Source organism: Micrasema longulum, unplaced genomic scaffold (genome assembly GCF_059751315.1).
Source record: "Micrasema longulum isolate JH-2025_06_02 unplaced genomic scaffold, ASM5975131v1 h1tg000611l, whole genome shotgun sequence".
Classification (NCBI taxonomy): Eukaryota; Metazoa; Arthropoda; class Insecta; order Trichoptera; family Brachycentridae; genus Micrasema; species Micrasema longulum.
In genome coordinates, this window is record NW_028277807.1 from 800,596 (window position 1) to 825,478 (window position 24,883).

General features: G+C 32.7%; 1 protein-coding gene across 2 annotated transcripts in view; it reads left to right on the top strand.

Moving 5' to 3' along the window:
* The window catches only part of Khc-73 (Kinesin heavy chain 73), a 187,638-nt gene that overhangs the window by 125,241 nt on the left and 37,514 nt on the right, over nucleotides 1-24,883 (top strand). For both annotated transcript variants that reach the window (XM_088228830.1, XM_088228831.1), the window contains exon 4: nucleotides 4,313-4,584. In XM_088228830.1, coding sequence (XP_088084956.1) covers nucleotides 4,313-4,584 — 272 coding nt within the window. The remainder of the gene's footprint in view (nucleotides 1-4,312; nucleotides 4,585-24,883) is intronic.

Genomic DNA, 24,883 nt, shown 5'->3' on the forward strand with positions numbered 1-24,883 from the left:
TAAATAAATGATGTAATAACTTATATTTACATATAAGTTACCAAGTAAAATTACTTGGCACACTTCCACTTATTTATTTGACCAATTAGCACTTTCACCCTCTAATGGGCATCTTCAGACTGGCAAATATTATACAGCGTAAGGATAACTTATATAAAACTCAATATTTTCTTCAGTGCAGGTACATTAAAAAAAAAGAGTTGAAAGAGATACAATACCTAATATTTCAACGAAACAGTGGGACAAATGATTGAAAACATGTATTGGCGGTGTACTGTAAGAGAGGATTCTATTCTATGAAAATATTTATTGTTTTATTTCTATTTACAGGGTCAAACTAAGGGGACTAAAAGTTTTTTAATTCTCTCTGCTAATTTATTTAAATTCTACCGTTATTATTTTTTATCCTATTTATTTCTAAAATTTCTAATCTAACTTTGGACCTTATGGCATATATGTAAATTTTGTCAAAATTATGTTTTAATTCCTTTAAATATAATGCGTAGTTTGAAATATCGTTATTTAATATAAGTATGTGAAGCTAAATGTTCTCTCAGTCTATAAATAATTGCTCTCCCGCTTTGTCCTATATATGAACCAGGACAATTACATGTTAATCTGTTGCCTTGATGGAGGGTCGCAATTGGTCGAATAAGTAAGTGAAAGTGTACCAAGTATTTTTAATTGGTAACCTATAATATGTAATTATAAATTATTACATAATAATTATAGACTTCATTTTCTTTTTTCTTTTCTGAAGTTTCGACAGCGAGTGACACAAAATGTGTCGGGTATTTGTAACGCCTTATTCTGCGCTGTGTTTAGGAGAACACTCTGTTTAGGAGAGAAAGGAGCTCTGCGCTGGTTTGGACATGTAAAGCGAATGGACAGCGAAAGAACGGGTAAGAATATTTACAATGCGAATGTTGATGGATGCAGAAATAGAGAAAGACCGAGAAAGACATAGCATGACCAAATCCAACAAATACTTGAAGATGGACATGTCAAAAGTCGGAATAATCGGCGCGCGTGCATGTAGAGGAACCGAGATTTGTATGCAAAGATAGAGTGATGTGGCGTTCTATCCTCTCTGCCTACCCTTACGGAGAAATGGCGTGATGGTTTGTTTTTGTTGTTTAGAATTTCGGATTTTTCAAATTTTACGGACATCGGTAAAGTAGAAAAAAAAGTATTGCCCTTAAGGGCATGATGTTATTATTTTTATTTTGCTATGCCCTGCACTGTTTGTTCTTATTACCGGCGCACAGACAGGTATTTGTCATAAAAAGCTGGCCAAAATTATTTTAGTGTATGAATCGACTTTATATGATCTTGTATGTATATTTAAATATGTTTTATATATTAAGGATATTAAGTTTTGTATTGTGTGTATCAAGTGTAAGCTTGTTTTCTAGGGAAGAAGGCATTTTCAAGTAAAAGTATTTTTTAATTATTCAAATATTTATTTATATAATATCTTCATCAGAATAATGTAAATTTTCGTCTTCTGATACTTCTTCTTCTTCTGAGAACAGAGAATCTATTGGCAAACTCGGCAAAAGAAATTGCAATGCCTCTTTTGAGAAAGCCTTTTTGTTCCGTTTTTTCGTAGGTCGCGAACATGAAATGAATGGATCCGAGCTTAACAATAATCTATTAAGGACATCCTTATTACACAATGTTCTAGAGAACTTTCTGGCAAAATTTTGTCTATACTGCCGGAAGTGCTTATTCCGGGCTTCAGCAGCTTCTTCCGAAAGTTGACCGATCGGTAATATGGCATATTTGATTATCGAGGGTCCGTGAACTAATATTTTATGAACAGTGGGCGACATCGGATGCCATGCGTACAACCTCACATATACTTCTGCCGTTTCTTTGGAGAAGATCTCAAATTTTTTAACATCTATTTGGTAACCACTAGAAATGACTTCTAATATTACTTTAAATCTATTTATTAGGTCTAAGTCTACCCCAGTTATTCTCGATGCTGTCTCTGAATCAGAGAAAAATCTACGCGAAGTATTGCCGTCATTTGTGTTCCCAAATCCAGCTTTAGGTATGTCCACTAACAAAGACATCTCTTCTTTAATCTCCTGCTGTATTCTCTTCTTTTCATCTTCAACTAATTTCTTGTCATCCATAGATCTTGATTGCCACTTTTTAATTGGCAATTTGTAGGACAAGTGTAAAATTGATTCAAAAAATCTAATTCTTGCGTGAAGAATAGACAATCCAAATTTAAATGTTTCCGGATTTTCTTCTCGATTAATTTCTAATTTATTAAATTCTTTTGATGTTGCTTTGCATATATAACATCGCATTGTAGATAAAGTGTCCGTTGCTGCGTTGCACACTTTAGCGTCTACCATAGTAGGTAAAAATATATGTTTTACTTTTAAAACACCATCAGATACCGGTACCTGGGTACTCACTAAACCTTCAACTTGATTTTCTACGTAACAAATTTCTTCCTTCGTAATGTCTTTGGTCTCATGCACAAACCTGATACGTATCGGTCTACAAAAACGCGGACTTGATGGGACAGGATTCTGCCAAATAACCTTTTTGTAGCTTTCATTATTTACAATCAATCTTAAAGGCACAAAAGAGCTTTGAAATATGTTTGCATCGCTATCACTATTATTTTGAAATCGCTGCTTAAATTGGGCTTGTTGAGAGCCATCGCAACCCCATTTAGATATTAGTTCTAAGTTTTCTTTCTCCTTTTCAGAAATATTATGAAAGACTTCATCAAGATATTTACAAAGACGTGATGTAGTATGATCCAATAAGTGTTGCAGTTTTGTTTCGGCACACGTTTCAGTAACATGAAAGGAATCTGGGTTAGGGTAGCATTCTGTTTTTGCTTTTTGAATCAACGAATAGCATGGATAAAGTTTTGGGCTAGCATTTCGTATGATATTATACTGCCTTTGGGACAAATCAGCTTCCACAAACATGGATAACGCCTGCATTGTTGATAAAGGCTGAATATTTTTTGATTTCTTCGAGCTCAAAATTGTTTTGCGAATTTTATAGGCTCTCCTCGGAGATTTAGTCATTTCTTTTAAAACTGAAGATGCATCACTTTTACCCGCAGCTCGTAGACTCATTTGGGCAGCATAAGTTAATACTGTATCAGGTACCTGGTCCCGTAACTCTTTTGTTTTGCGCCTTTTACTGCGGTCACTAGATTCTTCGAAATCCACTGTCGGCCGACCCGCCTTTTGTTTTGACCACATTGTTATCTTCACAGTACCGACAAGCCACTTTTCATTATTTTTCAGAAATCTTTCTTCTTTATAAGACGCAGCTATCCACTTTCGTTTAAAGTCCGCCCTGAAGAATCTTAATTTATCTTTAAACTCGTCAATTTTATCTGCTGGGCAATTTGTGAGTTTCAACAGACTATCCTCCATATATTTTATCTTTTTCTCGAGAGAACGTTCAGAACATTGCTTGATGAGGCTGTATAGTTCTCGTCTTGTCAGCTCCTTCACATTCTCCTCAGATACTATAGTGAAAATAAGTCACTTAAATTAGTTTACATATTCAGAAATGTATGGCATATTTTTAAAAAAATTGTTTAAAAAAATGGCGGATAGGGGCGGAATTTTTTTCTTTTCTAAAAGTAAGTTCATAAACTTAATTTTAACTTGCAATATTTTTATTTGCTTGATGAAGACATGTTATTCGACTAAAACGCTCTTATTTGTCAAAAAGATCGTAAAAATTATTATGTTTTAATGAAAAATTTAAACATGCAAAAACTGTATAAATAGTATTAATTCAATAATAATTTTCAATGAAAAATATAGTTAATACCTTGAACTCTTAGATCCATTACAAAAAACTTCACTTCACAACTCTTAAAATACTCGGAAAGCGAATACAAAATATCGTTTGCAGGTAAGCGCTGAGAACAGAGACGTGCGGTTAGGTCAACGACTATATTCCGACTGGTGTAGTGTCCAACACAAAGGCACGGCAAGCAAAAGATGGCTGCCACATGACGTCATAATCATTTAACTACCCGTAAACAGTGTTCAAATAACAGACACTTGTTTTTTTTTTTTTTTACTTCTGGCCAGCTTTTTATTCAAAATACGTGTACGTGCGGCGGTCAGACTGCATTTCAGCGTCCATCATTTGGTATGTACACAATACATGTAAAGTACATATTATGTAGATGACAATAACCCAGAAAAAAACATCAGCTGTATCTGAAAGGCCGTGAATATGTATCGAATGTATATAATATTTCCTGTGATTCATAATGACTAAAATATGACTTGTCACTTTTTCCCAGGGTCCGGCAAGTCGTACTCCATGATGGGCACGCAGGACAGCAAGGGCGTGATCCCGCGCCTGTGTGACGCGCTGTTCGCGGAGATCGCCCTTCGGCAGACGCGCGAGCTGTCCTACAAGGTGGAGGTGTCCTACATGGAGATTTACAACGAGCGCGTGCACGACCTGCTGGACCCGCGCACCACCACCAAGCAGTCGCTCAAGGTGCGCGAGCACGTCGTGCTCGGGCCCTACGTGGACGGCCTGTCGCGCCTTGCCGTCACCTCCTTTAGAGTAAGTTGCACTAATTCATTTACGTAGGTACTCATGTACGTATTAGGCCCGTTGACGACATTTTATGGCTACTGGTGTGTACCCATTTTTCGCACCGGATCGTTGTCCCATGGACAGTGTTTTATGGACTAGTATGAATGCTTGTTAACGCACCGAATAGCTGTTCGTTAGCCGTTTTTTATTTTTTTTTATTTTTATCATTATTTTTTTTTGTTTTTTTACAATAAACAGAAGTGATAAAACAGTATTAAAAAAATAAAGCATAATTACATAGCAATGAAATACACATTAATAGTAAAAATAGTAAACAAAAAATCCCACAAAAGCATAGCGTGTTCGTGGGTATACAAGAAAATGTTTTTTTCGCACCGGGTACGCGTTCGTTTTCCACGGCGCCCGTTGCCTGCGAACCATACTATAAAAAATAATTATAAAGTTGGTTATTATTTACATTATAAGCTGTATCTGATATCTTTAGTGTTGTCCCGATATTTTTTACAAATTTTGTTTCAACTGGGCTTTTTTATAGTCTTTGCTGTTCACATTATATAAAGCTTCAGGATTTTTTTACCAAATCAATTCACATTTCGCCAATTTCGCTAGTCCACATTACGTTTGCTCTCACTTTGACAGTTTTGACTTGATCTATTTGAACTAGGAGACAGTGCGTTTTTTAAGTCGCATTTTTCAGCCCTTTCTTTCAGTTTCAGTGCCGAAATACGGCGTTTATTGACGAAAAATGGCACGTATAATTTACTTGCAAAACAAAATAAATACAAATTTGTTTAAAAGTAGGTATTTAACAAAAACAATTTGACAAGTGCAATTGCAAGAAAATATTATTATCAGCTTCACTGCGTACTAAAAACTTAAGAAACTACAAAACGTATTAAAATATTAAATATATATTCAAAATTTAAAAAATAACCTCGTTTGACGGTATTGGATTTTTCAGAGTAAGAATCGCGTACGAGTAATGGTAATGTCTACATTAGTGTTTGTTAGCCGTACTCTTGTTTGGTGTGATGGATTGTACAGAGCTCCATTGTTACAAATTACTCTGTTTATTCAGAGTAATGGTGGCGCAGCCAAGAAGGCTTTTTCCACTCACGAATGAATTGCCGCCCATTATGGGGGTATTTATGGGATGATCGCATTACACACATTATTTGAATTTATAATTATGCAGGTTGTATGTCACTGTGCTCTCTTTTATGTTCATATTTGACTTACAATGTTTTTTGTTTACAATGTTGTTTACAATGTTTTTTGTGCAGTAATGGAGTTTACATGAATTTATAAAGCTATTTATTTATTGTTCAAATGATTGCCTGATTGTATTTTTGTTTTATAAGTGCATAAGACAGTAAGGTTTATTTTTAATATTCATTAGAATATTTTATTATATCAAACCACCGAAATTCTATTTTAGGATGAGTTACTGCTATTCTTTTCTTTTAAGTGAATTTATCATTTTAATTATAATTTTCTTGCCCGAAATTGTTATAATTTATAATCAGTTTTCGCATTTCCCAAATAATCGAAATATAATTTTCATGTTCGCTTTTCCATCGCGAATAGGTCGCGGTGTGAGAAAGAATTGGAGATGTAGACAAGCAGACTTATTTATCGGAAGAATCCCCTTTCGCGAAATTCAGTCACGAATTCGCCATTCATCAACAATTTTCGAATACCTAAAATAAAATTTACACGAATAATTGATATTTCAAAGAAGCTTCGGAATTCTAAGACGAATTTTATACCGTGAAAATTATAAGGTGTTAAGGTGGGTCTATCTATTTTATAAGAAATAATTTGGCTTTCGTCTCGTTAAAAAATAGTCAATTTTACAATTTCTGGATATAAATTGAATTATTTTTTAATATTTTTTTATTTAAGTCTATTAAGCAATACTTGTTTTGGATACTAAAAGTTTCATTATAGGTACCTAACACATCGAGCTTTCTAGATATTCAGAGAATAATTTGAGATTATGAGAAAGTTACGCCTTTTTAATTGTGCCAAGTTTTGATTGCTTTCAAGTGGGTCCTTAAAATTTCTACCCAGCCGAGAGGCACACAACCGTAACTGAAATAATAAAATCGACAAATTGAATATAAAGATGCGCGACCGTAGAAAAATAAGTTTATTGGTAAAATATACGGCGAGGCAAATGATAAACTTTGATGCCTGAGAAGGCAACATATTTACCTACTCGTGAACAATTGCATTCTAGTTCTTTTGTAAACCAAAAATACTGTTAAACCCAATATATTGTTAAACCCAATATATTTGGAACAACGGAGATTCTCTTATTACTAGAGAGATTTTGGAAATTGTTATATTATCTAATCAATGGGTTTTATTTCTTAGTAAAAATGTTGATTCATTTAATCATCAGAAAACATCAAGCAATTGCGGAGAAACTCAGCTGACTATCTCGCCAGATCATCGTGAAATAGTTAGATCTGTTAGAAGAAACACCGTTTGCATGAAGTATAATTCTTGTACATGATAAGCTAGGAAAATAATAAGCAATCTCATTAAAAATATTTTTAAATGCCATCAGAGAGATTCTCCCCTTTTGTTGATGCTGTCGAATGCATTTGTCCCCAGAAGTTTGTTTGCGGTTAAACTTTAAATAAAGTAACAACTCTAGTTAATATATCAAGAGTGAACATAATAAAGTATTTGTTTTCAATCGAAACTTCAAAGGAAGAGAGGTCGAGTCAGAAACAATACTCATGTTCCACAAGTACCGTTAGCAAATGAATCGCTAAAGTATGTATTACTTTTGCATGTTTAAATAGAACATTGTGATAATATATTCAAGAGGTTAAACTTTCCTCATTAAAAAGGTGTGAAGTATACGCAATCCTGTCGCAATATTGATATACGAATAACTTATTTCTTTTTGTGACAGGCCCCTATTTAATACCGTTAATATAATAATAATAATACTTTGAGTATTGAAAAATGTTTGTTGACAAATTTAAAATTGGTCTTAATCCTTTAAACCAGTAAATCGCAGGTCATAAGCCCTGTAAATGTCTAAACGTCCGTATATCTTAAAGTATGTTCTGCATCTCTGTTGATAAATAAATCTTTCAACAGACCAATAAACCAAAAATTTTAGGCAGATAATAAAAAAAGTTAATCGTCAATTATGATTCAATTCAACGCTTGTTTGGAAAGATTTAGATACACTCAGAATATTGTTAAACTTAGAAAGGACAATATTTTTTTAATGTATTTATATAAAGCAATTAATATCTCATATGTCCATCCCGTAGTCGAAAGGTTAGCGCGTTTTTCCACGCAAGAGGTCTTGAGTCCATTTCATAGTCTCTGGACTGGCACTTGAAGCGTGAGACTGATCGATCATCTCGCCTTCGTGTATCTAATAAATGATCAAGACACACTGCGATTGGTGTACCAACGCAGTGCCGTAAGGAAAGGGGAAAGGTGATGATGATGACGATTAATATATTAAATTAGTTTTGAAGAGTTTATCTGCTCAGAACACATTTATGTGCGTACTATGCACAACAATGCAGGTACTCCGATGATAGTTTTATGTAATTTTTTTAACATTCAAAATATAATGTATTATTTTATCGCTTGGTAACAGAAGGTTTCTTACGAGATATCTACAAAACGCCGATATCACGTGTGTATAAAATGCGCCAAAAAGTGATAGGAAATATCACAGAAAAAGGGGGCTAAATACTATACGTATGAAGACACGACTAGAGCGTATCACTCGTATACTTTCACGCTTATAAAATAATAAAATAAAAATAAATAAAATACTAAATAGTCTGCCCGATGAAAGAAATAAAAATGACATCAATAAAAATAAAGCTAAAATAGTTTACAAAACCTTTTTCCTAACTAAATTCAGCGTGTGAAAAAAACACGTTTTTTTGTCTAAAAACAGTGTTTTTTTCGGCATTTATTTCGTAACGCTTCATTATAAATTATTATGAAATTAAACTTTGTTATAAATGTGTTACACAGTTTCATTATTTTACAAGAAAACTACTACAGTTTCGGGAGAGCACTTCGCGCATCGACGAGTGATATAAAACTAATGTTTTAAATGTAAACATCGACGGGTGATATAAGTTACTTTTATATCACCCGTTAATGGAAGGGGTGCTCTCCCGAAACTGTGGTAGTGTTCTTGTAAAATAATAAAATTGTGTACCTAACACTAATAAAAAATCTTATTTTCACAATAATTTACAGTGTTATTTGTTTATTATTTTTGTATTCCGTTTCCTAAAAAGGAGTGTTTTTTATTTTTACTTTTATTTTGTTGATATTTAAATACATGTATTATATTTAATATTTATGTTACAATAATATTCAAAGAAAGAAATCCCTGCTGAAAAACTGCTTTTGCAGTTTGGCTGGAATTGAAATGTATGTACAAAATTGTGCATGTAAAAAAATTCAATGAAAAAAAATGCATGCACAATATGGTAGGATTTTTTTATGAGAAAATTTTAGGGAACAGATTAATTTTTAAAATTAATTACTTGATCTATGAAGTTCTTCCTTGGTATAAAAATATTTCGTCTGATAGTACTCACGTAAAATTGTTTCAGTGTTTAAATTTATTTCAACAGAGAGGGAAAATTTTTTTGAGAAGGGAATATGGAATTCTAGGCATTTACAGAGCTTATGACCTGTCATTGGCTGGTTTAAGTGGCCACTTTACACACTGTGTAACATTCACAGTTCTGCCTATGTTTGAACATCCACATTACCTCAACTCTTCCATCTGTTGACTTTTGTGAAGTAAAAGAGCTGAAACCTTTATCACGTGGGTGAGATTCATCCGGCTGAACCAAATCACCTACTAGGCAACGCCTGAAAACAATTTTTCAATTTTTATACTTCTTCTTTTACCAGGTAGTAATTCAACAATGTTTGATTATGTCCAAATGCTTGCAGACTGGCTGGATTTCGCTCTTTTACTTCACAAAAGTCAACAGATGGAAGAGTTGAGGTAATGTGGATGTTCAAACATAGGCAGAACTGTGAATGTTACACAGTGTGTAAAGTGGCCACTTAAACCAGCCAATGACAGGTCATAAGCCCTGTAAATGCCTAGACTTCCATATTCCCTTCTCAAAAATTTTTTCCCTCTCTGTTGAAATAAATTTAAATATGAACAACTCCCTAGGGAGGAAATCCAGCCAGTCTGCAAGCATTTGGACATAATCAAACATTGTTGTTTCAGTGTCTTTACTCAAATACGTTTCTCAACGTGACGTGTACTTAACGTGTCCTAAACAACATCGCTAACTTCGTGAACAACTTGCTAAGCCTCCGGGTGAAGGTTGTATCGAGTAATTAAATGATAATGGGATATAAGTCATAAGAAGAAGAAAGTAAACTTTTAATTCCATATTGTAACGAGCTGGAGCGTTGTTGGAGAGGATCAAATATTATAAAGTTTATTCAGTCAATACATTTTAGATTAAAACAAATAATTTAAAATGTTCCAAAATTTTGAATTGGACAAGTATTGAAATTGAACATACACAAGGCATTAGACTGATGTGTAGTGGAAGATTGCCTGTTCCAATGGATAGCGAATCCTTCACTATGTGTTTACCTAAAGTTTTCAATCTATAAAGGAAGCTGCAGAATGTGTCTTTTACGTCAGAATGCATTGAAAGTCTAATATTGTTTTCATTTTTAAAATTATATTATCAAAGTAAAATTACATTGTAATTTATGTAAGGGTAAACGCGATGACTACAAAATTCTATAAAAAATGAATACACTTGATACTCCGGAGTGGCTACATCCATAAAATGTGAAATATATCAAATATTTATTATGTATTATATGTAAAATGCGAATATTGTATAGGTAACTCAATTCTAGCCTCCAATACATTTAAATAGCCTAAGTGTGTCTATAGGCTTCCGAAGGGTGCAATAGTGTGTGTTTATTGAACGCGTAGGCTTAATTAACACGAATCGTCCAAATCCACACGGCATGGTTAAATAAGGGTGGATTGACATTTGTTATATTATTTTGTATTTATTTAAAATTTTAGGCATACATTTATTTATAAATCGGCAGTCTCGCAATTGTCACGCATTTTTCGGAAAGTTTAACTTCTTTCGTTCACCATTTTTAAGACCACATATAATATAAATACTGTTTCAGTTTTATTCCAATTTTATATATAAATGAGTCAATCGTTTTTTAGAATTGTGCCTTTAGATATTCTATAAATTCTAAAATATTATTTTTCGACCAAAAGTAAATTCTTGATATTTTTATTTCTACTCGTTTACCCGGTTTGCCACAAAAAAAATATTGGGCCACTGACCAAATACTAAAATCAACAAGTAATCGAATGCACTAAAAAATTTCAATGGAAAATATTTGTATATTTAAATTTTACAAAATTTGCCTTTAGACCTGACAGCAAGAAAAGAAATGAAAAACGATTAATTCAAATACCAATTTACATACAAACAATAAAGTAGGCAACGATTTTATGAATGCATTTCTGTGAACATACAACCATTGTAATTAATAAAATATTTTAAAAATTGCCTTCGTATATTGCCTGCATATTAACCCTGGTAATTCTCACTTGATAAAAATTGCTTTGTTGGGGTGCTCTGACCAAATTCTAAAAAAAAATTTAAATCATATAATTTTTTTCTGTCATCGAAATAAGTTGCAGATAATAAAATAACAAAATATTATCATTTATTAAGCAACGAAATAAGTTGCAGATAAAGATAATTATAGTTGCAATTAGTCTTTATTGTATTAATGTATTTAATGGGCACAGTCGAATTAGGAAAAATAGTAATAATTATAACTTTTTGTAATACATTTACGACGACGCGGTACTAGAAAAAACCGCATTGATACGAACCGTCCGATTCTTAGTAATCACTGTTAATATAATAATATATTTACATTTTTAAAAAAAATCTTATAAATGCAGTATATTGTTGATAGGAATACATATAAATTATTTCCGCATTAACACGGAATGTTGCTGCGAAAAATCACTCTGAATAAATATTTCACGTTAAGTTCATGCACGGCAACCTAGTATGCGTTGAATAGATATTAAAATACAAGATTAACTTAACAAAATAAGTAAACGACTTCACATAATATTTAGGCACGTGTGTAGGTACATACTTTCATTTTTTATAAAGTAACAATTGCAGTAGAAGCATTTGCTATAAAGAGATAAAATTAAAACTTACATGTACATATATATATATATATATATATATATATATATATATATATATTTAACAAAACAATCGCATAGTATGTAATTAGTATCCATGCAATATCTTTAATACAGAGTTTTTTAAATAGTATATTTAAACAATCGTTATAAATATACGAAGCTAACTAGATGAATAATAAAATACATAAATTAAAGTGATTTAGAAACATTTTTGGCAAAAAGTCCAGAGAACTTAAAATTTCAAGACTTTCATGAACCCGAAGTCTACATTTGGTGTATATATTTTTTAATTCAAGCCATTGCACAACACTATATTAATTTGTATTCTACGTTCTCCGTCCATTTCCATCCTCCGTGTTTCGATGTAATATTTTTTAATTTAACCCTAATTAGCACCTGGTGGTGCGCAGGGCACGCCATTGGAAAAGTTCGTGCAGTGTACTTCGATCATGGGTTACAGGAAGTATCCTATGCATGATTACTGTACGTGTCCCATTTAAGGAAATGCGTGATTTTATAAAAAACACATAAACCACTAGGGTTATATTGAAATAAATTTGTTAAAACCTAATTTACAATATCCTTAGAGCATCAACTTCAAATATTGTATGAAGTAATCAGTGCGCCTGGTGCAACTTAAATGCACATACTAAATAGAATTAATTACCGTAGCAAAAATGAGTTTTTTTACTTAAAAAACTGGAACACATTTTGCTTATAGGTAAATACGCACAGGCAAACCATTTGAAAATACCAATACTCTTATAAAATACCAATACTCTTAAAAAAAATATTTTTCTTATGTTCGTAGTTTACTTGAATTTTCTTCCTCGGTCTGGTCTCCTTTTTATAAAATCCATTCCTGCGAAATTGAAAGAATTCAAAAACTTAAATCTTAGACTACATCTCAATTTCACAGATTATCGCCAAGCGTGCATTTTTCATAATATTCAAACGATCGCTGATAGACGAACCACGGCTGATATATTGTTACTCACCAACATAATATCTGATAAAATAGATTCCCCTGAATCGGTTACCCGCATTCAGCTTAAGGTACCACAGAGACAAACGCGTTCTACACAACTTTCCCACATGCGTAAATGAACAAATATTACATAAAACGCTACGATTAACCGTATTATGCATACTTATAACAGGAAATTTAACGACATAGATGTATTTACAAAAACAAAAAAATTATCAAAGCTGCCATACGTAATAAATTGTCTTTGTCCGCTTCCTCCTCTCCGTTCCTCTTTATCCCTACATAAATACCAGTTTTATACTGAGAAGATATTTTAACATAATTCTGTATCCCCGTACTGTGGGACAACTGTTTGCGACACCTGATTTTAAGCATTCGAATACTTTCTATCAAACTAATATGTTTTTTTTATTTTTATATATATTATGTAGGTGCATATAGTATGTATTTATATGTTCGTTTTGAAGCAACGTACGTGTATTGACATACCTACTTTGTTTTATTGTTGACATTACATCGTATTCACTGCATTTTGTGGTTACCTACCGTATTATATGGGGCTCCATTATTCATTCAGTGTGTAAATTTTAAAATAAAATGTTTCTTTTTCAGAATAAGGTTTTGAAATTTACCATTCACTATCAGAATTTAAATTCACATTTTAAATAATACAATTATAACATTTCTTGACTAAAATATTTATAAAAAGGTTTCGAAAGTAGGTATAAACAATGAATTTTTTAAAATAATCAAACGTCTTACCAATCTCTTTCCTGTACCCTTTTCAATATTATTACAAGTTTTAAACTATTCTTTTTTATACTTACGCACCCACACACATGCACCCTCTCCCTCATTCGTTCACACACGCTCATGCACACCCTCTCTCCCTCATTCACACATACACACACATGAATACAAACGTCACACTCATACAATTACGTAAACTGTTTTCTTATATTTATGTTTTATTAGATTTACGGTGGATTTTTTTTTAATTGGCTCTAGTATTGTTAATATATTTCTACTTATTTTTTTATGTTATAGCTGTAAAAATCCCAAATAAAATAAAATAAACAAATCCGTTTTTATCATGGTGCTGATGAAGCATATTTTAAAAATATTGTTTGATACTTTAGGTTTGACTGGGAGACGATTGTCCCATTCACGGGCACTCTTCCCTATCAACACGATGTAGACCTACAACAGGGTCCAAGTAGGATTGCGTAATTTTTCCATTTCGTGAATTCTGAAGGTACCCACTTCAAACCTCCTTCGTATATTGTAGTGTACACACAATCACGATATTGTCGAATGTTGGGTGACCTTTGCTTTGTGATGTGGCATAAAAAAATTCTAGTGAAACGTTTGAAAATAGTATAACTAAATACATTTACCTAAATGATACGGAGGGCGCTGTATCTTCATCACAAATTTATATTGCGGCCAAGCAACTATTCAATGTTCAACATATTATTCAGAAAATATATATTACGAGCTGAACCCGGCAATGTTTTGCTATTGCTAGATTTGAAAACTTGTTAGAATATACAAAATTTACGTTTTGCTGTACCGTTTCCCGCACCTCAAAACTGAACCGATTTTGTTATTATTTTAGACAGACTATCAGAATAAAATTTTCTGTATCGGTATGTTTTGCGTTTTTCAAAAAAGTTATATTTGTATACCGTGCGCCGTGCGCCCAAAGACAGCAGATAAAACTGTGCTTTTTACGGGTTTGAATGGTTCTAGTTCCCATAGCAAACATTTTTTCAATAAACGAAACAGTATAGGGACACGCCAATGGTAAATATCTATAATGTGTAAAAAAGAGCTCTGCGCTGGTTTGGACATGTAGAGCGAATGGACAACGAAAGAACGGCTAAAAATATTTACAATGCGAATGTTCATGCGAATGTTCAGAAATAGAGGAAGAGCGTGAAAGACATGGCATGACCAAATCCAACAAATACCTGAAGATGGACATGGTAAAAGTCGGAATAATCGGCGCGCGTGCATGAGAAGATCTATGAATGTAGAGGAAGCGTGATCTGAATGCAAAGATAGAGTGATGTGGCGTTCTATCCTCTCTGCCTACCCTTACGGAGAAGCTGCGTGATAGTTTTTTGTTGTTGTTGTTATTGTAAAAAACCATTTCTCTAGTGCCATAATGTAGAGAGAAAATACGTAAATTCGTTTGTATGAAGAAAAGTCAGATCGCGTTCCCTCTTAAGATTAAACATAATTAAGTGTACTTACAAAAATTTACTAAAAATCTTTAGTAAAAACCGTTAGGATAAACTTAAAATAGATGTTGCAACTTTTCAGTGGTAAGTAGGTACTTGTTTATGATTGAATTCCAAATCTAAAAGTAATAGATATTCATATATTTAATTTAAGTAGGTACCCAAGTACTTGTTTGTGTTTGAATTCCAAAACATAAAATAATTCATTATTTTCAAATAATGAATTCTTTAAGCAAATGTCAAACTTTGCTCAGGGATGCACTTTAGTCAGGAATGCGATTTTCAAAAATGTATCGAATGTTAGTTGATATTATTTTAGTATAACAAAAAATTCAGTAAAAAGAAATAAATGGGTAGAAATTATAAGGAATTCAATGAAATAATTTGATTGGGATCCATAAAAAAACAAATGTTTTTTGTAAACATTCAAAAACCAGCTTTTTTATACACTAAAAAAATAACATCCATCCATTTTTTTGTATCCGCATTCTCGGCGAATGCAACCCTGGTGATGGATTAAAAACATATTTACGCTCTTAACTTTTTTGTGCTTAATAAATTAAAGATTTTATGAGCCATAAAACCTTCTCGTGGCAAAGATGTACATTTATCTGAAAACCGCACGTAAATCGGTCCGGTAGTTGTTCAGTCCATCGAGGACAACCATTCGAACATGGCCTTTTATATATATAGATAGATAGATAGATAAACAAACAAAAGAGTTTGTTTTGCTTGCTTTGGTGAGAAATTTCAAAATTGAGAATTTATATAAAACCTTCGATAAAATGTAATGCACACCTAACCTAACCTAACCTAACCTAACCTAACCTCAGAGTAACTATTCTCTAGAGAAGCCTTTAAGCTCTATTGCATTAGAACAAAAGCGTTTCAAATGCTTGGTATGGTTTTAGTTTGGCTTTTAGTTTAACAAACCTGTAATGAACGGTTTTTGTTAACTATCAACCCAACTACCTACCTACGACCCGTTGTATTGCTGTGATCTGTAGCTATCTTCGTTGTCAATAATCATAAAATGGGTTATTATCCGTATGGGCTTTTATCCGTATGGGCGACTCTATTAGGTTATTACTCTATGGGCCGTACTTATAAACCTGGTATAAAATTATGCCTAGGCATATTGATAGAATAAGAATGGTATAGTAAAAATTCTTACTTATAAACCTCACATAAAGGTTTATACCCGCGTCCGACGTGGTATAACGCTGGAATAAGCCTGCGATCTGTCATCTGTCACATTTTTCAGTAGTTGAATGGATTGCGTTTTATTTCGAATTTAAACAATTTAGAAAACATACTGTCTTTTTAGAGATTTTAAAGTGAAATATCGGTTATGATTGTAAAAATGATCATCAAATTTAAATTACATTCAGATAAATTTTATTTAGCGTCTGTTTTGAAATTAATCCTTATTATATTTTGGGGTATTTGTACATAAAAGTTTTATTATATTACATCTTTAAATTTATTATATCAAAATATATGCGTCTAAACATTTATCAATGGCATATTTTATTTATTTTCATTTCGGTGTGTATTTTTTATTATTATGACTAATGTCAGTTTGTGCGTGGTGTGATATATATGAATCGTACTTCTTCAATTATTTACATTGAATATTCTCTTTCAAAAGTCCATGACGCCCAGAAAATATTGTTTATTTACAGTTTGTTCTTTTAGAAGAAATTCCAAGGCTCACGCACCACGATAATAAAATAAAATGTTGGTAAATAAATATCATTATCGTTTTTGATTGACTTACATTTTGTAAGTTACGCTTGACATTTGTTTCGTTCGTTTTGTTTTGTTACTAATACGAGTACCAATACGAATAACATATTAGTACACCGCAAGACAAATAAATTTACGAGTTCTCAAAAAAAACTAAAATTGGCATATAATGATTTATTCTTGATATTTAATTAGTTTTTTTTATATTGTTTGACATATGTGATGACTACTCGTTATTTCAAGGTTAAAATAAAAAATCTTACTCATGAATTGTACTTAGAAATTGCCATTATATATCAGGTATCAGATTACCCGAACCTTAGAGACCCATAACGGTTCATTTATGGTCGAGTGTTTGTGATGGAATAATAAAAGACATGTTATTTTTTAATTCATATTTAAGAAGTAGGTTCTTATCGCTTTATTTTAAATTAAAGTATTTTACATTTAAACATATTTATAACATTTAAAAATATTTAGTACTTAGTGAATTCACCTTTATTTTTTATAACATGTAAAATTCTATTATTTAGAGAAGCGTAAAGCGAATCTAAAATTTCTGATGTTATTTCTTCTTCCCAAACTTGAATTAAGTTTTTTTTTAATTCCTCAATGTTTTTTGATTTTTTTTTCCCGACTTTTTTTTTCATAATCGCCCATAAATTTTCTATCGGGTTCAAATCAGGGCTATTCCCGGGCCACGTCAACGATTTTAAGCCAATTTTCTCCTTGAATTCATTGATCTATAAAAAAACAATAAATTATTTATCATGTGGTCACAAAATGCATTTAAAAATATATATATTTGTACTCACAGTGCGGGCTCTATGGCACGGCGCAGAATCGTCCTGAAAAATTGGGTCCGCGGTATACTGCGTAATGTCCTCGATTGTTGGAATAATATGTTTTTTTAACACCTTTTTGTACTGAATGGCATTCATCGTACCCTGTACAAAATTTAGAGGTCCTAAACCGTATGCTGTCATGCACCCCCAAATCATCACGTAGGGTGAATGTTTAACGGTTCGAGTGACGCACGACGGATGATATCTTTCCCCACGTTTTCGTCGAACTATCTTTCTGCCGTCTGGACCAAAAAGGTTGAATTTTGATTCATCAGAGAAAACAACATTTTGCCAATCCTCCAAGGTCCAATTCTGGTGCTCTTTCGCCCAATCCAGTCTAGCCTTCTTCATTTTGTCCGTGAGTAATGGTTTCTTTGCGGGACTCCGTGCTTGGAAACCATGCTCCAACAGCCGCCTGGACACTGTTTTTACTGAAAATGTTGATGTGCTGGTAGACTGCACCTCTGCGTGTATTTCAGGTGCCGTTAAAAATCGATCGCGCATAACAATTTTTTTTATTAAGCGATCATCTCGGGCAGATGTCACGCGCCCCCGTCCGCCTCCTTTTTTCCGTTCTATGGATCCAGTTTCTTGGATTTTTTAAAATAAAAACCTCACTGCACCTTCTGAATACCCAACTCGACGAGATATTTCACAATTAGATATGTTTTCTTGCGACAATGTGATTATTTTGGATTTTATCGCAATCGACATTTGCTTTGCACTTTCCATGATTGTTGTGTTATGTTCACTCAAACGCGGGTAAAACAAGACTGTTGAGACATTTTAAAATGTAAATATTGTAGAAAGGTGACACATAGTGTCCTTAATTTATTAAACAAAAGAAAGAGGTATCGATAAAGGATTTCTTAGAAAAAGGGTTCAGTAAAGTCAAGGGGCGCGGTAGCAGGTAAACTCGTAATTTTTTTTGTCTTGCGGTGTATTTGTGACTGCGCATGTATACGCAGTTTGTTCATAAATGTACGCAGAAATGTGGCATGGCAAAAAATAAACGATGGAATAACCTTAGTATAGTTATACTAGGACGTAAATATTTTTATAACTAACCTTTTTCTTATACCGGGTATAAATAGTTACACCGGATATACTTGGTATAAGGGAATCTTATAAGTAAGGCCCTAAGATTTGAACCGATAAACTACTTTAAACAGGTATATATCTTCGCTGTTTCTTCCGAATCTTGAATAGTAGGCGAATGCGTAGAACCAAACATACTCGTAGACAGGGTAAAAAAATCAAACAAGACATAATGGGCAATAAATAACTCGTAGGCTGGATGTAGAATTATGTAAACTGCATTTTATTACGAAAATTTTTGGGAGAGCAATTTAATGGCAAATACTAGAAAATTAAAGACGTTTTTATTTACTTACAAAATACTTCTGCACAAATAATAATTATCGATAAAATATTGTGAATACAATTTTAACACTTTTGCACAGCGAAAATAGTATGTTGGCGGACAATAAATACATTTTTGTTATTTTCACCACAACAGGCCAAGAAGCCCAATTACAGTGGTGAATTACAGCATAGAATACCCAGGCTTAAGAATGATTGCGATATTTTTTTGTGTTCTCACCTGGATTCGAACTCGGAACCTACCGTACGTAAGTCAAGTGTCTTAGCCATTACACAACCGTCGTAATTTAAATGCGACTTATTTCAATTTCAATTTATTTAAATTTCAATTTATTTATTTTATAAACGTTTGTGTACATTACAAAAAAGTTCAATGCATACATAAAACGAAAAATATAATACTTAAATTTAAATATACAAAAATGGTAAAATAAAAATACCCAGCAATTATAGAGAAAGAATGCTATCCTCTCTGAACTTTTTTTCCCTAATATGAAAGATGTCAATATCCGAAGAGATACTGTTGAGTAAAGACATTGCTCTTCCTACTGGCATTACCATCGGCAGGTTGGTTCTGCAAGCAGGAAGATAAAACAGCTTAAGCTGTCTATGTCTAAGGTAGGTAGTCATTAGGAACATAAAGAAAAATACTCCCGTTACACCTATGTAGTAATAGTTCTGCATCCAGCCGGCGAACTGTTTCATAATTAATATCAAGTTGGTTTAGCTTACCGTTCCCACTGTTTATAGTTTACACGATCAGCGATTGTAGTCATCGAATGGTTCTCGCTCGGACAATGTATTCTGGGGACGAACAATGGATTGTCGTAGTTTCATACATCCCGTCCTCGTCACAGGCATACACTGTCATTGTCACAACTATTCGCTGTCACGCCACGTCTCAGATTATCTTCGTAATCCCTGTAAGCTTCGCAATCCACTTCTGATGGAAATCTGTTCTCCCTCTATCCCCGGGGTGGTAACTTCTGATCGCTTCCGGAGGAGGATTTGTAATTTCATTCTGCTCCACAAGCGGGCGGTAAATACAGGCACGTTCGTTTCATTGAATCTTAAGTGTTCAAAACAATGTAAATCACTTCGTCAAATGATGGAGGAGATACCTGCTAGAATCGAATGTTTTCATTCAATGTACAAAATAATATATATAATGTACAAATGATTTAATAATTGACGTTATTTTGTACCTACCAAACATTACTTCAATTGAATAGTCTTAAACAAACATACTAACAGTAAAAACATGCATATTTTGTACTTAAAAATGGTTATTATGTTAAAAACAAAATATAAAAAAAGAACATGTTTTTATTCAAAAATTTAAACATTCCATTTGAACTATTTTATCAGGTAACTAGGTGGGTACTAGGTACTCCGCATTAAAGTATTTTTGTGGGTAAGTACTTTAGATAGCTCCTTATCTGAGTAATTAATACTTATGTGATATAATGTTGATTTCCGGAACAATAAAAAAAATCACATCTTTGAAAATCGAAATTAGATTACTGTCTTCTTAAACCCTTTAAATGTATTTCGAATGACTTATTTAGGGTGTAATAAATTCATATAATAATAATAAGTGAAAATAATATTTCAGTAATTTATATTTTGTTAATTACCGATTCGATTCAAAAGATAATTTTATACATTTTAAATTGCATTTCGTTTTTTTATAAATATGTTTTACATCTCATTCGGAGTTTGAATTATTAACAATTTATCGAGTTTTAAAATAGCACAATAAAATATCTAACAATTTTCCATCTAGAAAAATATTGAACTCTTTTACTTAAGTTATGTCGCCCATTTTTGTGAGTATGTAATTTTTTGGTAATTTGTTTCACAAAGAAAATATCATCTTGTGAGGGTTTTTCCGCGTACTTGTGGAATATATTTTCCTTTTTATTATTTAAGATCTTTAACTTTTGATGTTAGCTTTCAATTATGAACAGTATTATAATTCGGAAGGGAAATCGTACGGGTTTTGGTAGCCTTCAAGTTTCTAAACGATTAATTCCATATTTGTTTGATTATTCATTTATATTGTGTTCGTGATCATTTAGGAACGAGAAAATGTTTAAACCAATCATAACTTCATATTGATGTATATCAGTTTTGCCACATTAAACGTTTTTATCCAAGTTGTTTCATTAATATTTTTATGAATAAAATTGACCCTTTTTTAATATTTTTTTTACCCATTATACCTCGGTCTAATTATTCATATTTTCCATACGTGTGGATGTATGTTTGTACGTTACACGTTATATGAGTATTGTTATCATTGGTCTATGCATTCGAATTAAAAATGCCGCATTGCTATGTCCGCGGGTAAATGCCATAGCGATAAACTTTATCATTTTTCATGGCTAAATTTGTTTTTTTTTAAAGACTTTCCCTCGTTTTCCGCATTTCGCCCTTGGGCCCACATGCAACCATTGTCACGCCGCGACGCGCGCTAATTGCGTCGAGCCTTTTTCTATGCCATCGTGCACTTAGCATATTTATGGAGATACGAGTACTTTTAACATACCCGCACTTTAAAGTACAGTTACCTATTACCGATGCCAATTTTACTGGTCTAGTTATTTTCTAGTTTTTCACGTTTAGACATACCAATCAATGTGTGTATATTTATTAGTTATATTTGAATAAATTGGAATTTGACTATCAATATGATGATTTTCATTCTATGTCTAATTGTTTGTTGATATTATCAACTATATATCTTCTCATATTTAAAGAGCTGTAAAAAACTGTATAAATAATAAGAAAATCGAATTTTAGAGACGTGATTTCTAATCTATTTGAAATGTAAAATGTAAGATAAAAATTAGGATTGAATCCAGTCGCTTTTGATAGTTAAGTTTAGTATGCCATGCGGGTATTGAATTAACGCAAAAAAGCCATTGTATTGGGTCCAGAAACGAAACTGCAGTGTTAACACTCTTACATTAATCCAATAGTTTTATAACATCCTCATTAAGTAAAAAAAACACTTGTTTTTGTATGATTGTGTAATTTATTGTAAAGTGTCTTTTCAATGATATGATTTGGTCGGGTTGACAGACTAACCTATGTTAAAATTGTTTTCGGTCAAAAACTGCCAGATTTCGGTTCCATTTGTAAAAAAAACATCCCCGACCGCTTGACCGAATTAGTCATGTTTCATCGTCTGTAAGTTCCTTAACTCATTTTGTGGTTTTTCGAAATAAATTTGGTAGATCTCGAAACCGAACTGCACCACATTATCAGTGATGCTGTCAATCGTTTTTTTAAATAGTTAGTATTAAAAATCTCCTTGTATTTTTTTTGCTAAATTATGTAGAAATACGGTGCATTTCCCTAATCCATAACAGCGTTGCTTGTAATGCCTTATCGAGCGCCCGTGAAAATGCACAATGGCAAATAAAAACACTCAGCGCGTGACTCACTAAGGTTGCTAATAAACTTGAATGGAGGACGTCCGCGTGTTTTGCTATTTTTCGTTCACGTTAATTTTTATTGTGCATCTCAAGGTGACAGTTATTGAGTTTTAATGAATATACATTTGCAATAGATTCTGAGAAAAACAGTGTCATCTCGGAAACGTATTATATTAATATGCAAGATCCATTTTTCTCCATATTTACAGCTTTACGCATAATTTTACTACTAATATTTTTTATAAACATTTTATTTTACATGTTTTTTATTGCTGTTGTTTATTCCGTTTTTTTTACTAAGCATTTCGTTTTCATTTCACATAGCACAATATTAGCACAATAATAGCACAACACACCAATAAACATGATCATTTTTAAAGTTTCGCTAAGCGTTTAGTAAAGCCAAAAAATATCAAAATTCTGGTTTCGAAAATCTAACAGTCCTCAATAGAACTCGGGACTTTAAGCATAATACTGCAATGTACTCCCATTACACTGACTGCGCACAGGAGGCGAATTTGTTTTTTTTTTTTACATCCATCACAATAACGTTACAGAACTTCACGAAAATGTAATTTCATTATATTATAGTAAATAATAAATTGCCGGTTGATCTTTCGAATATTTCAATGCAAAAAAGAGGAATATTTATAAGCTTTCTCCGAGGATTCTCGGTTTGCGATATTTGGGATCCGAGATCCCGAGTTACGGAGCCGGGATCCTTCGGGTTGGACTGGTTGGAGTCGCTCGTAATGGGAGTTTGATTCCGATCAATAATATCCGTAATATAGACTCGCATTTACGAGGAGATCCCGCTTTGGAAGTGGGTTCGCTCGTCGCTTTTATTTTTCGTGAATTCGTCCTCAGTCAGTTTAGTTGAATTTTTTGAGAATTACTTCAGCGGCTCGAGATTAAGTAATTTTCTATATGCGTATAATTAATACCCAACTCACCATGAATATACCCTATACATCTTACTCTTTCAAAAGTTTGTTTATTATTATTTTATGTAAATCTTTTTTTTTACCTAAAACACGGTGAAATAGTGTTATTAATAATAATATAAAAATCTGTACGATTTCCTCTTGCCCCGTTACCCGGGGTAAGGTATCATAGCAGTGTATCTCCTAATATAAGAATGAAATAGATATTATCTCCTTTAATACAAATAACTAGAGCAACCGCCGATGAAATATGTACCTTTAATCATTCAAATGAAAAAGAAAAAGGAGCCAAAATGGCTTTCATTCTAGTTCGGGGCAAGAGTGACATATGCACTCGATTCAGGGGTATAGAACCAGATTTTTCGAGGATTTAAAAAAGGGTTTTATGGTAAAAAAAAAATCCGTGTTTTTTTTGGTAAATATTTGTATTACGATCTTCGGTCTTCTTTTTCTGAAGAATGGGGGTCAGCGCTATATAAGGTCCTGACGTCACTGCGACATGTGTAGATCTATTGTGACGAGTCCCCGTAAATTAGTTCTCGCCCTTCTAACATAAGTCTTTATCTGGAACGTTACTTTTCAATGCGAACCTTACGTTTTTCGCCGTGGCGCAGTTGGTAAGACAGCTAACTGTGAAACTAGCGTCGCGGGTTCGATTCCCGCCAGTTGCAAGAAATAAATCCAAGAAAGATTTTTTCTCAAGTGGTCTGGGTGTTGTGGTATATTTTTCATAACTTCCTTCCATATTATATTTCCCACCTGCTGACAAGTCTCTAAAAAAGAAGCTTAGCGGGTTATTCTTTAATAAAAAATGGAGCTCGATATTGGTGATAGCGATGTAATCCCTGACCAACTACAATATTTTGTCCAGGTTTAACCAAACCCGTGTTATAAATGTAATTGTTTGACACATTTTTTCCACTACTTTGGATAATACAGTGTTTTTGCCTAATGCTCCTGATTTTAAGCCTTTTTTTAAACACTCACATCATTATCGCGTAAAGATGCTCTGTAGCCACTGTGTTGAGCATTTTTTTTATCTCACTGCTTCATCTAAACTTTCTCTCGAATATGAAGCTCCATTTTTTAATATATTTTCTACTTTGAAAAAAAATAGAACAAGATATTAAATGATTAAATAAATGCTTTTGACACATAATTATTGTTTTAAAAAATAATTGAGCATATGGAGCATTTAATAAATATTAAACTTACCAACCAAATAGTCTAGTATAATCTCTTTTTATGTTTATTAAAATTATTTTTATCAGCCACGTGTCACACCGATTTTTAAACTGTGAAAGGGTTATTTCCCTTTTTAAAAAAATGTAACGCAATAGTATCATAATTGCTTCGATTCTGGGTTTCTGAAACATCAACGCATCTCTCTATTTTACCGACTTAGCAAAAGGACTTAATGAGGAAGTTCAGCTCTACGGGAATTCTATT